Below are 14,867 nucleotides of genomic sequence, written 5' to 3' on the forward strand. Positions count from 1 at the left end.
TGTATTGCAAGCTTAATGGTAGTTGGGTATCGATGTTAAATAAAGAGTCAGCTTTTCTTACAAAGAATTGTGGCCTGACACAATTATTTTCTTACTGGGGATTTTTAATGTAATTTCTGCATTGCAGATTTCTAGCTGGAGTTTTGCCCTAATTCTTTTTAGAAGATGATGTAGGCTTACTAATCCATGTGAGTTTTCTTAAGAAATGTAAACCACGTTTCAGATTTACAAAATTATCCCTGAATATCACCTGCAGCTGAATTTAACCAATTTACAAAACTTTTGCCTCCTTGTTAAGAAATACCCTTTATTCAAACTTGAAAAAATAGATGCGGTAAGAATTATGTTTCCAAGTCTGTGTTTACAAATCTAAATCAATGATTCAGTTTTTCTCAAATGTTCAGGTTGCAGAAAGTTTACCGATTTAATTAATTAAGTTTATTATGTTGGAATATGATGCCATGGCTTTGAGTGACTCAGAATGGAGTAAAAACTAACAGTTAAATTTAAAGCATCATTTATTTATAAACCAGAAACGTGTCCAAATAAATTTGCATCTGCCAGATTTTTAAACTGTGACAATGCAGTTTTGATTTAAGTTCCTTTTTGCTGAATAAAATGGCTTAATTGCATTACATAGTATTAAAGCGAATATTTTATATAAAGCTAAGCCGGGTGCTTTTAGGCAAACATTATTTTTGCCTTGACATACATGCAAAAATGTTTCCCACTTATAGGAAAGTGGTTGAAGGAATTTGGATTAGGTAATTTAGGTTGAACTGTTGAAAGCAAAGTTGCTTGCTTAGGCATCAATCCAGTCAAAACTCGTGCACATCTTTAAATCTTTAACTTTCTGCAGTCTGCGTAGCCTGTGAGACCTCTACTGACATGGATAAAGTAACAAGCATGCAACATCTTTCCCGAATTGGATGTATGTACCCTACCATCACATGCGCTTGAATTCAGTGTGTTTGTGTGCTTCCAAATAGAAGACCTGGGGCTCCTCAGAGATTACCTGATTGCACCAAAATGCTCAGCTGGCGGTCAAAAAGAGATTTCCTTGCTCGTCTATGCCTATGCTTGGGGGGGAAAAAAAAAAAGAGGAATGTTTTGTTGCTTTTAACATCCGCTTCATTGGATTGGTTTGTCTCACTAGTGCAGTTGTGACGCAGTGTTGTGTTTTATCAGTGCCCACCCCCAGCAGAATTCTTTGCTTAAGAGGAGGCATATTTTCACCTACTGAATAAGGCTGTGGACTGGCATTGATGCTTCTCGGTGTTGTCTTGTGTGTTCTCCTGTGCCGGAGTGAATTTTATCCCCGGACTGCCTGGTGTAAGTTATAGCCCTCTTTCTATCCTCTGGAAGTTTGCATATTCAGATGTGACTGTGCTTAATGATAGGATGTCTATTTTAGACTTCAGCCTGTATTTACAATCAGGAGGGTGAGTTGCTGGAAGAACTTAGCTCCTTTTTCTTTTGAAACAACTTTTAAATACTGGGTGAGTTTTAAAGATTTCTCTGCATGGCTTTCTTTTATCAAACATGTTTTCCATAACCATGAGAACTTGTTTTCTCTGAATGGATCTTAAAAATCTGTAGTGTCGAATCATAAAAACCACTTGCTTGTTAGAAAGACTTTGTTCAGGCACTGAAGGATCAAATTGTCCTTTAGTTAGAGAAAAAGATATTTATCAGCAAATGCACAACAAGCACTTGTTGATACTTTACCTATCTAACTTGTTTGTAGAATTGCTGTTTAAATGTGACTGCTGTCTGTGTTTTCAGAGAATGTTTTCACCAACAGAATTTCATGCTAAATATTTTATATGCATTTTTGACCTTTCAGTGCTGGGCACAGAGGTTGATAGGGACTCAGAAAATGAAGCATCGTCTGGAAGTTTTGGGAGCTGGCGGTGACAGCAGTCCCCCTCTGCGATGTTAAACTGGGTGGGAGTCCTTGGAAAGCTATCAACTTCTGTCTTGTTTCCATATCGAGTAGTAGCGTGAAGTATGCTTAAGCACATTGTGAACATGTTAAAACAGGAACTGATTGACACAAAAACTGCTTCTGCAGATGCGGTAATTGATTTTTTTTTTTTTTTTTTTAAGTCGAGGGTGCTTTTTGTGTACTGGAGCATTAAACTTGCATCATGCTTGGCCTTGTGACAAGTCCTGTGCATGTAATGTAGAGCCATATAGGGATGTTAGCCTTGAACCACTTGAATTAATACCACCTTTCATATCATAAGTATAGTATTAGTAATTTAAAGTAGATAATTTGCGAGCTGTGTGGCCTGAGAACAAAGTGGAAACAATAAGGGACTATTGGTGTGAATGATGTTAGTAGCTTTGGTCATAAATCAGGCTTGGTTTCTCTGCAGTGCTGTGTTTAGTACCAATAGACTGGAATGCCAGATCTGGTATGAGTTTATATACATGGGTGGGAAGCCTGACAGATCAGTTTTATGTAAAGAGCAACACAGAGAAATTAGAGAGGTATGGAATAACCTCCTAGAAGCTGCTCTCTGGTAAGCATTTTAGACAGACTCGTCAGCCACTGGTAACTAGAAGTGAACCTGCCTGTCAGTATAAATTCAATGCCACTGTCTATCATGAAACGGCTGCTGTTTTCAACTCTGCAGGGGAAAAGAAATTGTCCTCTGTCTGTCTTGTCATAATGCAAAGTGGAGTAGTTGTAAGAGTTATCTTGAGAAATGCTACACTAGCTGCTGTCTTTTGATTTTTGCTCATACTTGGGCAACAACAAAACAGTTAAAAGCAGGACCTCACAGAATCTCTGTCCCATCCGGAGTAGGAGAAAGTTTTCAACTGCTGCATGGGGCAACTTCTGAGAGCAGAAGAGCTGCATACAGCATGATTTATATGTGGTATGAGCTGCATACGGGATGATTTATATACCTTTCAATGTTTCACGAGCGCAGTAGGTTCCTCCTAATTTTCTGTGAAGAGAAGACTAAAGGACATTTATGGGGTCTCTGCTTGTTTCCTTTATGTCACACAGTTGGACTGCAGGTGGGTAATGCACTCTGATTGCTTCCCTAGACTTTGAACTTCGTCCTGAGCTTTTATTTAACCGTTCATCCCTGTTGTTAGATGTTTCTGCATTCTCTTTAGCAGCGGTTTGTTTGGCAAAAAAAATAACAATGGACAACTTTGTTTTTCAAATTTCTTATCATTTTTTCCCTAAAAACTTGTCTAGGCTTAGAAGTGAACTGTGAACAGTTTCCAGAAGATCTGTCTTTGTAAATGTCCATATGTAAACATGTCCTAAAATGATCTCATGGTTACCAGGAGATCCTGACTTTTTCTTGAGGATTCACTTGCTGTTCTGCGTGAATCAAGGTGCTTCCTTACCTAGGTTTTGTTTTCATCTCTGCCTTAGGGAAGAAATAGCACTTTGTGTTGACAGAGTTATAACAAGATGTTTAGCTAGCAACAAAACAAAGTCCGAGGGGGGTGTCTGGATCATCTGCCAGTGAGGCAGCAGGACGTGCTTAGCATTTCCAAAACTCCGATTTTTCTTACTGAGGTGCAGGTTCTGTAAGTTTCTAAGACCACTTAAACAGTGAAAAGCTTCAACTCAGACCTCCTAAGTATGATACTCTAATTATGGATCATAAGAAAACTCTATTAGCTAAAAATCTTGCCTTAATGCAGAATTAGCTTCTTACAACTTGAAATTTAATCTCTACACATCTCCCTTTGCTCTAACAGCCATCAGAGATGCATGCTCCAGCTTCAGGTCCTGCAGCTCCCCAGTGCTAACACAGTTCCTTTGCCCTGCTAATGCCCAAGGGTGAGTTTGCAGCACGTCCACTGCAGTGCAGGCTGGGCTGGTTCAGAAGAGTTATCCACAGTGTAAATAGAAAAATGAATTTTTCCACCCAGTGTCTGCTGCAGTAGCGTAGCACACCCAACTGCAGAGGCCTTGGTGGAGAGGCAGTATCAGTCCCGCAGGTAAATGCAAGGATTTCCTAGCATCTAGCGGGTCAGGTTGAATTGCATTTGGCATGCATAGAGGCATGTTGAAGAGATACAAATGAGCGCAGGAGAGAAGCAGGCTAGTGACTTCCAGCTGTCACGCAGAGAGCAGATCTGCCATTCCCTACTATACGGTGTTTTTTCCAGTTTCTTTTTCATCCCAGTAACAACATGAAATACCACAGGCTCTTGGGTTAGATTAGGTGATGAGGGGCATAGCTCAGCGTGTCTGAGCATGCCAGATGTATTTTGGGCTCTAGAAAGAAGCATGCTACAAGATTTAGTCTGTATTTAGTCACTGGCCTACTTTGCAGGATATTTTGCATTTCTGAAAACTTTCTCAGCAGAGATGTACCCTTTTTTTTTTTCATTTCTTTCTTTAAACATTTAACATCTCTTAAGGTTATTTAAGGTTGAAATTAGTAACACCTAGCCATTCAAATGCTGCCTTCATGTTAAGTTTAAAGTGTGTTTATTCCCTTTCCTTTTTTCCTTTTGATTTTCATCTTGTTAAAGACAAGGCTCGACTGTTGCTGTGCTCTGTCAATGGTGCATATGCAGTGGGCGTCAAGTCGAGCCTCCCAAGTTTTGGAGGAAGCTCTATTTTGAACTGTCACCCTGCATAAAATGACAGGAGGGGTGACTTCTTACTTAAGACATCCTTTTCTCCCGTGGCCATATATCCCATTTCACAGGGAGGGAGTTTATGTAGCTGTCTCTCTGAGCCGTTTGCCAAGAGCCCTGCTGACAGACTTTGGGAGACTCTTTGGCTTTCACGAGGAGTCTCAGGAGCACACATGCACACACTTGAAGTCTTTAATTTCTTTGGGACCATCTGGAGTTCTTCTCCCCCCTCCCAGGGAGGCTAATAAAGGCAACCTTGTGACTTAGTGGTTTATTTTGGAAGCTGCAGGAACTCGCTGTGGCTGGAGGACCCAGATTTGGCAAACGTTGTCCCGTGAACTCCATTGTGGTGGGGGAATGTCACAATCCCCCTGTTCTTCCTTATCCCAGAAATTGGGTTACCGCAGTAAATTGGTAGGTTGGTTGATAAGTGGAGAAAAGATAGATCTCTGTTGGGAATAAGGGTGTGCTTTCATCTTGTGGGTCTGAAGGAAACGGGTGTCTCATAATCACAGGGTATGTGGATGCATGCACGGATCTCAGGCAGCTTTGCCCATTTTCAGCAGAGGAAACTGGGGCACTGAGGCTAACTTGGCAAAGGTACTGTGTAAATCCATGCAGAATGAAGAATTTAATCATTAATCTCCAGGATAAAGGAAGGACCCTAGTCCAGAACTTCATCTCCTAGCAAAAATCTGATATACATAATAGAAATTTTTAAACGAATTAATTTAATGGAGTTTTGTCTTCCTTCACAGGCAAACAAGTGCTAACTCTAATTGTTTTTTCCAAATATTGTTAGCCTTTTCTGTCCTTGTCAAGTCCTTTTCCACTCAATGGGCTGAGTGCTCATGAATTATAAAAAGGCAACAAGTCTTCAAACATAAATGTATTGGTGCTTCGTTTTCTCATGTTATCTCATTGTATAAAAATCCTTATACAAATGTTTTTAGCTGTTAAGACCTTCCAAGATGTTATTTTAGAGTGTAAGGCATTCAAGGATTGATGTCTGCTCCATGTCTGGAAAAGACTGGAGCAATAGTTGTTCAGCCAGTTTGGAGCCTGGAGAAAGAAAGGGGGACATCTTTTCTGCTGAACATGTATATTTAGAGAAAGCATCAATCCTTGACATCAACTTAAGGGTTTTCTTGGAAACACTTACATATAGATGTGATATTTTCCTGTTGGTTCTTCTCAAGGATCCAGCATTTCAGGAATATGCAAAATCTCTTTTAATTTTTAACTTTGCCATTATTTCAGAGGTTTCAGAGACCCTTCCTCATTGCTACCGCAGGACCTACATTGCATTAGGGTCATCAAAAGAAATTAAGCGTGGCCTTGAAACTGTGGATGTGGGTATATTGTGTGAGACTGAAGCGACTGGGGGGAAACTGAGAGAGAGCAGGAGGTGGGCTTGGGGATTTTTGTCTGATATCCCCTGATCTCTTGAAATGCTTTTTAAAACGTATGGAATTGGGTGATGGATATTTGCTGCTAAATGTTCATTTAACCCCTTGCCACCTCCAAAATGGCACTTTTCTGGAGCCAAACAGCATGGATAGGAAAGCAGAGGGTGGTATGGGATGTCTTCGTGGCAGCTGCTAGCAGAAGAGGAGCAGCCCTCAGAAGAGGCAGATGGTTTGGGCAAATTTGCTTCTAGCTTTTGACCATCATGACATCGATGTGGGCCTTATCGCTCTGCTTAGCAGTCTTTTGGATGGTGAAGGTTTTATTCTTTCAAGTCCCTTTCTTTCTGCCCGTTTTTTGGTTTGAAAGAGCTCACTCTTTTTTCAGATTAGCCTAATTAAGGACTAATTAAGATGTAATTCAAAAGGCGATCATAAAACTGAAACTATCAAAAGAACTACTAAAAGTTATCTCTAACAATGGTTTGAATATAATAACTGTTAGTAATTGGTAACGATCTATAGGAAAGAGCAGAGTGCTCAACTTTTTAGTTAAACTGTTTTTTATAGTCTTCTCTAGATCTGTAGGGATATATGGGAATATTGCAATTCTTGTGCTGTTTCAGTGACTGAGAAGCTGTAAGAAAATTGTATTCTTACTGCATGGGAATTGATAACAGTAATAAATGAATATTAATGCTCTTCAAGAGTATTTTCAGTGGCATTTCCTAGACAGACATATAGATAAAATAATTTTTCAAAGGAGTGCATCTCTGGCTGCAGCTGATAAAATGGTGAGAGCTCTGCTGAGGTCGGTGGAGCTAGGTGATGTACATCAGCTGGGAATTCAGGCTGTATGGTATGGTCTAGATATTCTGCATGTCTTATATTCACTGGGTGCAAAAAGCCAGGAAGAGTCCTCCTTCTAGAAAGAGGGGTTATTGCACTGCTTGGTGAATTCAACACAAACAAAACCCCCAACCTTTCTAAATCCTTTTAAATTGCTCAAAAGATTTTCTCCATCAGTGATACTGCAAGAAACATATTGCTTTAGAGGTGACCTAATTTTAACCTTTTCTGAATTGCTTTATGATTAGAACAGTCACATGCCGAGGTAGGACCCCATTAGTGGGTTTAAATCATCTGTTTACTTGTGAAAACGCACATTGTTACGGGCTCCACTGAGTATTCCTTTTTTTTTTTTTTTAAATTTTCTTTTATTTTCCTTTTTTTTTTTTTTTTCTGTTGCAGGACAGAACATCGCAGTTGTACCGGTTTGGGAGCAAAATATGGAATGTGTTTCACTGCTGACCGAAGGCAGCCAAATGAACAGTATTTATAGTAGTTTGAAAATCAGCAGTTAGCAGTTTCTTCACATTCTAACACTACCCAGCACTTTCCAGAGAGAACTCATTGTTTACAAGAAATCTGCTTTCCAAATCCGTTGCGGTGCCCTCCAGCCTTGACTATTAACTATTTGCAAAGGGGAAGCTAATCTGCGGTTTGAGGAAAGATGGCAATGGATGAGTACCTGTGGATGGTCATTGTGGGTTTTATCATTGCTTTTATTTTAGCCTTTTCAGTTGGTGCAAACGATGTTGCCAATTCTTTCGGAACGGCTGTGGGCTCTGGTGTTGTTACTTTACGCCAGGCTTGCATTTTGGCTTCAGTTTTTGAAACCACTGGCTCAGTACTACTGGGAGCAAAAGTAGGAGAAACAATTCGGAAAGGTATCATTGACGTTAACCTGTACAACAGCACTGTCCCACTGCTGATGGCAGGAGAAGTGAGTGCAATGGTTGGTAAGTAATACTTTTCTATTCCAAGTAACATGTATTTGTCATCCTGTTTGTTGTGAATATTGTTAATTAAGTCTTCCCATCTTCTGGACTTGCACGTCTGATTTTGTGTGAATGCAGGGGCCTGTATTCCTTTTTTAGTCTCCTATGTTTTTTAAATGCTTCTAATCATTTACATTTTTCAGTGGTTCAGCCATTTAACTAATAGAAGAAAAATTTTTTTAACATAATGGATTATATATATGTATTCCTAGTGTACTGTAAAAATTATTTTGGAGATTTTTATGATGGTAAATGGAAAATATGTAAGCATAGCATTTGTGACTATACAGAAGATCCTACAGAAATAGCAGTTTGCAGTGAATACATATGAGAAGGAATTACCTAAATAATTTTAAAAAATTACAGAAAATCCAAACATATTTCTTAAACTGATTGTCTAGCTGAGCGATTGCAATTAATCATACACTTCACCCTTGCACATGGCAAAACTAAAGGAGCAGTGAAGATAGATGGTCACACATTTCAAGTCTTTTTAATTTTTCTGACTCAAACCAACGGCAGTTCAGCGTACCTTAGAATCTGCTCTGCTTTTGTTTGCAGTTAAATTAATCTCTGTTAGAACAAATAGCATATTCTGAGGTAAGTAACATTAAGCCACAGTTATTTACTCTTTGTTCATATGCAAGAGGCTTTGTGAGCTTTTGGAGAGCTTCCTCAAGAATCAGTACCAAACCTGCTTTTAAAGGGCAGGAGGCAGCAGGAAGGAAACCCTTTCACTGTGGGAGAGGCAAGCCAGGCGAGGGGCCAGCCTGCGCATCCCACCACCACTTCAGTCTGACAGGTCCGTGGCATCCTGTGACAGGGCAACGTGATTTATACAAACATTGCTGTGTCCTCTGTTTTAAAGAGATGCTCCACTCAAAGATTTTCTTCCTTAAACCTCAAAAACCTAACCTAAATATTAATTCCACCTACCCCCCTCTAACCTCCCCACAGTTTTCAGGCAGGACCTGCATGTGAGATAGGTGAATCTGTGCAGAGGTCTACTACATGTGGTTATTTTCCCATTTCTTTGGGGAAATGGGAAAAGTTTGCTTTAATTTTAATGGATCAAGATGGGCAGTGAGTGCCAGTTTCTGGACTTGTCTGAGGTGGCTTTGTGTGCTTGAGAGTGGGGAGGTGGTTCCCTTGGGCTTTTGCAGCTCCTGAGCCTCCTGAAAGTTGTCCACCTTCCCCTGCCCAAGGGGAAGAGGGGTTGGTTAGCGAGAAATCGCTGCTGGGACTGCAGCCACTTCCCCAAACGGTCCGTCTGTGAGGTTGCCAACTTAAACCACATCAAATGCTTTTGGGCACCCCCCATCAGTTCCTCTTTCCCGATGTCTTGCGAGGTCAGCTGCAGATTTCTGGTCTTTCCCTCAAGCTGTAGGGTGCCTTCTTAGTACCACTCCACTTGCATCATTTAGCCTTCTGCTTCCTGAGATAGCTCCGTTATTTCCCACGGGCGTGTGCCCGGCAGCAGCGTACACCGTCTGAAATGTAAGTGACCTGTGTCTTTTGACCTTCACATTCTTGATACTCCCGGACCCTGTTGAAGGAAGGGTCCTTTTCCTTTTCTGTATCTATTTCTGGCATCCTGATCCTGGCCGGGCAAAGTTTTAAGTCTCAGATGCCCCCTGTGGAGGCAACTGGCCAGAAGCTCAAAGAAAACAACTTATTTGCATGCGTATTTACATAAGCCTGTGTGAACTTCATGACCAGTTGCATTCCCTTCCTCCAGTAAGGGCATTAAGAAGAAATTCCTCATTTTAAATCTCAGAATTAATCACAAGTTACAAACTGCAGATTTCGATTTTTTTTCCCTGAAGTCCATCTCCAGCTTTTCTCTGGATGCATGATATTTTTTTTCTGTGTTTTCTCTGAGCCTTCCTGGATGTTTTCTTTTCCTCTTTCTGTTTTTGCTCTGCATTTCCCGCCGTGTTCTCTCATGCCTCATGATCGTGTTTTTGCGAATGGACTTAGCTTCTGAATTTCGATGAGGCTTAAATGAGTCAACGGTCTGAGAGAGACCAAAAGTCGCTGTATCCTCTTTCCAGATGTTGGTGGAAGATCCTTTGATGCTTGCAGCAAACAGCAGATGGTGATTTTCAGGGCAACCTTCTCTCCTAAGAGAAAAGGAAGCAGAGAGCAACAGGATTAAGATTTTAAAACGTAACATTTTGTAATAATTTGTGGGGTATTAAAATGTTGTTTGTTAGGCAGTCGGGAAGTTAGGGACTGTTGCTCTTGGGAGTAAATTGTAGTACTTCCCTAGCATTAACTAATTGCCAGGCTATTGTCAGGAATTGCCCGAGTGTTGTTCTAGTGGTCCTGGTGGGAGCTGAAGTCAGCAGCTTGTGCGACCGAGGAGATGCCACTGACAGAGAGGACACCCCAGCCAGGATTAGCAAAGCAAAGTACTAACCCAGTCTTGCGGGTGGCGTGGTACCTGACGGGGGCTCGCAGCTGGCACACAGCACCGGAGCCTCAGGAGAAGGGATGCGCTGCCTTCCCCAGCAGGGGAGCATGAAACGCACCCTGAGCTGAAAGATGGTGCTGGTGACTCTTGGTCAGGGCAGTCTGCCCCCAACCCTCTTTCTTTAGGAGATAGCAACCAGGAGGAAAGGCTATGCGGCCATGGCGTCAGCGGGCATGAAGAGTCTGAATTTGGGACTTTGTGACAGGTCTAGTGAGCCTTCTGCTTCCTAGGCTAGTTTGGCAAAGATAAAAATTGGGAGCATGCATTTTATGTTAAAGAGGAGTTAAAGCTTTGATGTAGGTAGTTAAGGCATTGCAAGCCATAGAGGAAAGTCCTGCTCTGGCTTGATTTTTATTTTCTTCTGTTCCTTAATGTGCTTCCTTAAACTTCTTTAGACCATGCATTGTCCCTCTCAGACCATCCCTCAGTCCTCCACAACTTTCCCTCTTGCTCTGCTGTTTGTTTTCAAGGTGAAGTTGATTAAATAAGAAATAGTGCCATACTCCCTCTATTTCCCCCCGCAAGAACCCCAGCCCTCACTACACATTTGCAGTACAGCTGTGGCTTGGTTGCATTTTCCCTATTTTTTAGGCTGAGTATTTTGTAATTACATATCTAAGGCTGGCTTATCTGTTTATTTGGCTCTTTACAGATGTTACCATCTGTTTTCTCTTTCACCTCACTTCCACTTGCTGGTCTCTAAGTTCATGTCAGAAGTTTCAAAGTGTATTTATTTTTATTTTAGTACAGGAGAAGAGAAGCCAAAAAATTAAAGAGCAGGTGTTCCTTGTTTGATCTAGAATTTCCAATAGCAATAGGAGTACCAGTTGTTTTGGGATAGTACCCCAGGAGATATCAGTTTTACAAACTGGTTGACTTCCAAAAGTAGCTGCGTATGATGCCAGCAAATCACTATTTGCAGATGGCTCCATTTCAAGACCTTCAAACCATCCTGTCCTGTTGGAATTGAGGATGGAGGCTGAGATTTTGAGTAACAGCATATGTTCAGCGACCTTGCTTTATCACCTGTGTCTGCTGCAGATCTGTTAAGAGAGGTGGCACAAGCCAGAAAATACAGGATCTCTCATGGCAGTTTGATTGCTGCCATTGGGGCCTCTTGACACATGAAGATTTAGTCTTAAGGCCATGAAGTCTTAAGATGAAGAGGAGATCTTTCTAAGAATTCTCTAATATTAGGTGACATCCACAGAAAGCTTGTGTCACTGCCAAAATTATTTTGGTGTCCTGAGGTTAGCGCCACTGCAGGAGGAGCAGGGAACCTGGGTCCTTGCAGTGTGACAGTGAGTCAGAGCATGGAGCTGCGTGCTCGAGGGCTCAGTGGCCAACTGTGGTCTGATCTAACTACTGGAAGTTGGGACTGGAAACAAATACAAGGCATACTCTCTGGCGCTTGGGGTTGGTTGGGGGGGGGGGGGGGGGGTCTGCACTCTTGACAAACATCCTTCCTTGGGATGTCTGTTGGGACACCAGACATCGCATTTACTTTATAGACCATTAGCCACCATCCCTGAGTTCGGGGATCTTATTTCCTTATGCCAAAGGTATCTTTGACTACTCCATGACTAAGGTAAGCCTTTTCTGCAGTTCTGAATTTCTCCAGTGCCACAATGAGCTGCAAATGAAGGCAGTGAGAGAGTCCTTATTCCCTCCTCAGTCCATTTTTCCTATAGAGGACTCCAGATGGCTGCACGTCACTGAGAAGAGACATAAAAACTCCCTGCCCCACAATTTGAGTCTTTCTGTGGTAGCATCTGAGTTTAGGAGCATGGCTAGTTCATTAGTGAAATGGTGGATGCCTCCTCACACTGATCACTTGGAGGCTTCCAGGTCCAGCTCTCAAGAATGAGGTTTTCTAAGCTTGATGCAGACTAGGAGCAGTTTGTGTGTTTAATCAGACAGACTGTAAATACTGAAAGCCTTCAAAAAAAAAAAAAAAGGCAGAACTGCAGAACTGTTGTGCAGTGTAAAGAGCTGTTAGTAATAAAAAATCATAAGTAAGATGCAGCATTCAAAGCTGCTATTAGACTGTCTTAGTATCTGGTTTTAGAGACAGAACAGGAACAAAACTCTCTTTAGGAGATCTCTGTTGTTCATGTGGAGTGTAGGCAGTGCTCGTAAAAGAATGTGGGTACATGGCGAAGAATTTTCTGCGCGACATTATTGTTACTGTTGTTGTTTATACCATATGGTTGGTTTTTTATCTAGGTTCTGCTGTTTGGCAGCTGATTGCATCGTTCTTGAAACTCCCTATATCAGGGACCCATTGCATCGTAGGTGCTACAATTGGATTTTCCCTGGTGGCAATTGGCACGCAGGGAGTCCAGTGGATGCAGCTTGTCAAGATTGGTAAGTGCTGTTTCCTTTTATGCATGAGGGTATGTGAAATAGTGTGCACTGCCTGCAAAAAACATTCCCAGAAATCTGCTTTGTGCTGATAGCACTCCCTCCTTAAATTATTTTCCATCCCAGTCTTGTCATTCAGAAGATGCACTGATGCCATGTTCATTAAGGGCTGCAGTGTGTCTCCGGTGGAGAAAGGGGTAAGACGCAAGTTGCACTTCTCCAGCAGTAAGCTGAGGAGACATTGTCCCTCAGAGACATGCTTCAAGGTGACATTCCTCCTCTTCTAATTCTTTTCGTGGCAGCTCATACCACCTCGTTCTTGCTCTCAACAATGGTAGCCATCATGTGAATGCCCACAGTCATGTTTCTCCACCCACCAGCTTCAGGGAGGCGAAAGCTGGGCATACAGCACATGTTTAACTCACAGCCTCCCACTGCCAAGATCAGCATAGCCAAGCAGGGATGTGAAGGAGTTTTCATTATTATTGTTATGGAAGCCTTGTAACCCGAGTCACAGCCTAAACCCTGTATTAAAAGGATTTGATGCTGAAGGCAGGGAAATCCAGTTGAGCTTAAGAGAAGTTGGAGCAATGTGTATTTTTTTTAATTCTGTCAAAAGTAGAGGAGAGTTTGCAATGACAGCAGAATCAATCTGTTAACCATGCCACAAATGATAAATCACTCTGGATGAGATTTCCAGAGCACTGCCCTAATCCGGTTTTATTGAAATCAGTGGGAGTTTTGCCACCTACTTCGGTAAAATCAGCCCTGGACACTTGCAAATCTGGCCTGCAAAAAATGTACATGCATTATTCATTACAGTTGATGCTTCTGTGGCATTTTGGAAATTGAGACTTTTACCCTGCGAGCAGCATGGCATCCTGCTAGATGCAGTTGCTTTCCACTTGCTTGCAACATTCGTGGTCATGGTGATTAGGAAATTACAGGGCCTTCTTGGTCTGCTCTGCGTCAGACTACAAGAAACTGTCCTGATTAATTTGATTGCTAAACTTGCAGCATTATCGGGAAATGCTTTGGCTGATGTTTCTAATAGTGCCTAGCATTACTTTGACTTTCATGAGTGTAAGTGGGCATCGAGTTGCACAGTTGTAAGTAAACATACGGAACATTCATTCCACTTGTACACGAACTGTTTTAAATTTATTGCTCACTAACTACTTACTTAACTACTATGCAAGAATACTGTTTGTTTCATGTTTCATTCTTTCTTTTCTTCGACACAGTTGCCTCTTGGTTTATTTCCCCACTGTTATCTGGTTTGATGTCTGGAGTTCTCTTTGTGCTGATTAGATTCTTCATTTTAAACAAGGTAAAGGAATCTCACTTTTATAATGACTGCTCGTTATGAAGGCTGTGTTCTAATCTCCCATTTGAGTGCTGGCATGTCTAGAGTTGAAAGTTTGTGGCTTGCTTTTTGGACAGGAGACCAGTAATTGTTTTATAGCCCTTGGAACTGTACTTGCTCTTAGCAGTTCTGAATGCTCAAAGTAATTTGACAAGTATTTGAGGCTTAGAAGGTGCTACATGATAATTAATATTGTATATTCTGTTTGATTAAAGGATTGTTTCTGTATTAGTACAAACTTGTTGGTATTGACTTAGCCTCACGATAGCCGTTCTGACTGTTAATTAAACAGAACAGTCCTCCCTTGGAGATACTCTAATTGGTATTTCATAGTTGTGAAATTTTAAGCTTTGGTTTTCTAGCACATCAGACATTAGAAGATGGGCATCTGCATATTTCCTAGATTCTCAAGAAACCTGAATCAATGGGTTTTAGTGACCTCAGTCAAAAGTGGCAGCTTTGAGGTAACATCACTCCGTATATCTCCAGTGCGGAAGACGATTTGCCTGCCACCCAGCATGAACTGGAAACCAGAACACTTTTATCTGCTCTTTTCATTTCTCTCACACCATTCAACTTGCTAAAAATAAGGGACACTATATTAGCAGTTACACAGGGATCTTAAATAGACAAGGGATTAATTCTTTTGCTATAAATAACACCACCTGTAACCTCAGCTTCATCATTCTTTATTTCTGATGTAAATAAATGTGAGCGATAAAAGCAGATGATAAATTCGGACTCAGCTTTGAATTTAAAATTACTCAAGTTGCATGAAGGAAGAGGAA

General features: G+C 41.3%; 1 protein-coding gene across 10 annotated transcripts in view; it reads left to right on the forward strand.

The window, feature by feature from the left end:
- The window catches only part of SLC20A2 (solute carrier family 20 member 2), a 58,723-nt gene that overhangs the window by 18,012 nt on the left and 25,844 nt on the right, over positions 1-14,867 (forward strand). For 5 of the 10 annotated variants that reach the window (XR_008233085.1, XM_052774332.1, XM_052774375.1 and 2 more), the window contains exons 2-4: positions 7,284-7,834; positions 12,576-12,716; positions 13,958-14,043. Coding sequence is in view for 9 of the 10 variants with exons in the window: in XM_052774332.1 (XP_052630292.1) it covers positions 7,546-7,834; positions 12,576-12,716; positions 13,958-14,043 (516 nt within the window). In the remaining variant the exon portion in view is untranslated. Of the gene's footprint in view, positions 1-1,123; positions 1,333-1,378; positions 1,500-2,059; positions 2,080-3,735; positions 3,818-3,961; positions 3,979-7,283; positions 7,835-12,575; positions 12,717-13,957; positions 14,044-14,867 lie in introns of those variants that run through there. The other 5 variants (XM_052774338.1, XM_052774357.1, XM_052774354.1 and 2 more) reach the window with 5 other exon arrangements.

This window comes from Harpia harpyja, chromosome 2 (assembly GCF_026419915.1).
Source record: "Harpia harpyja isolate bHarHar1 chromosome 2, bHarHar1 primary haplotype, whole genome shotgun sequence".
NCBI classification, from domain to species: domain Eukaryota; kingdom Metazoa; phylum Chordata; class Aves; order Accipitriformes; family Accipitridae; genus Harpia; species Harpia harpyja.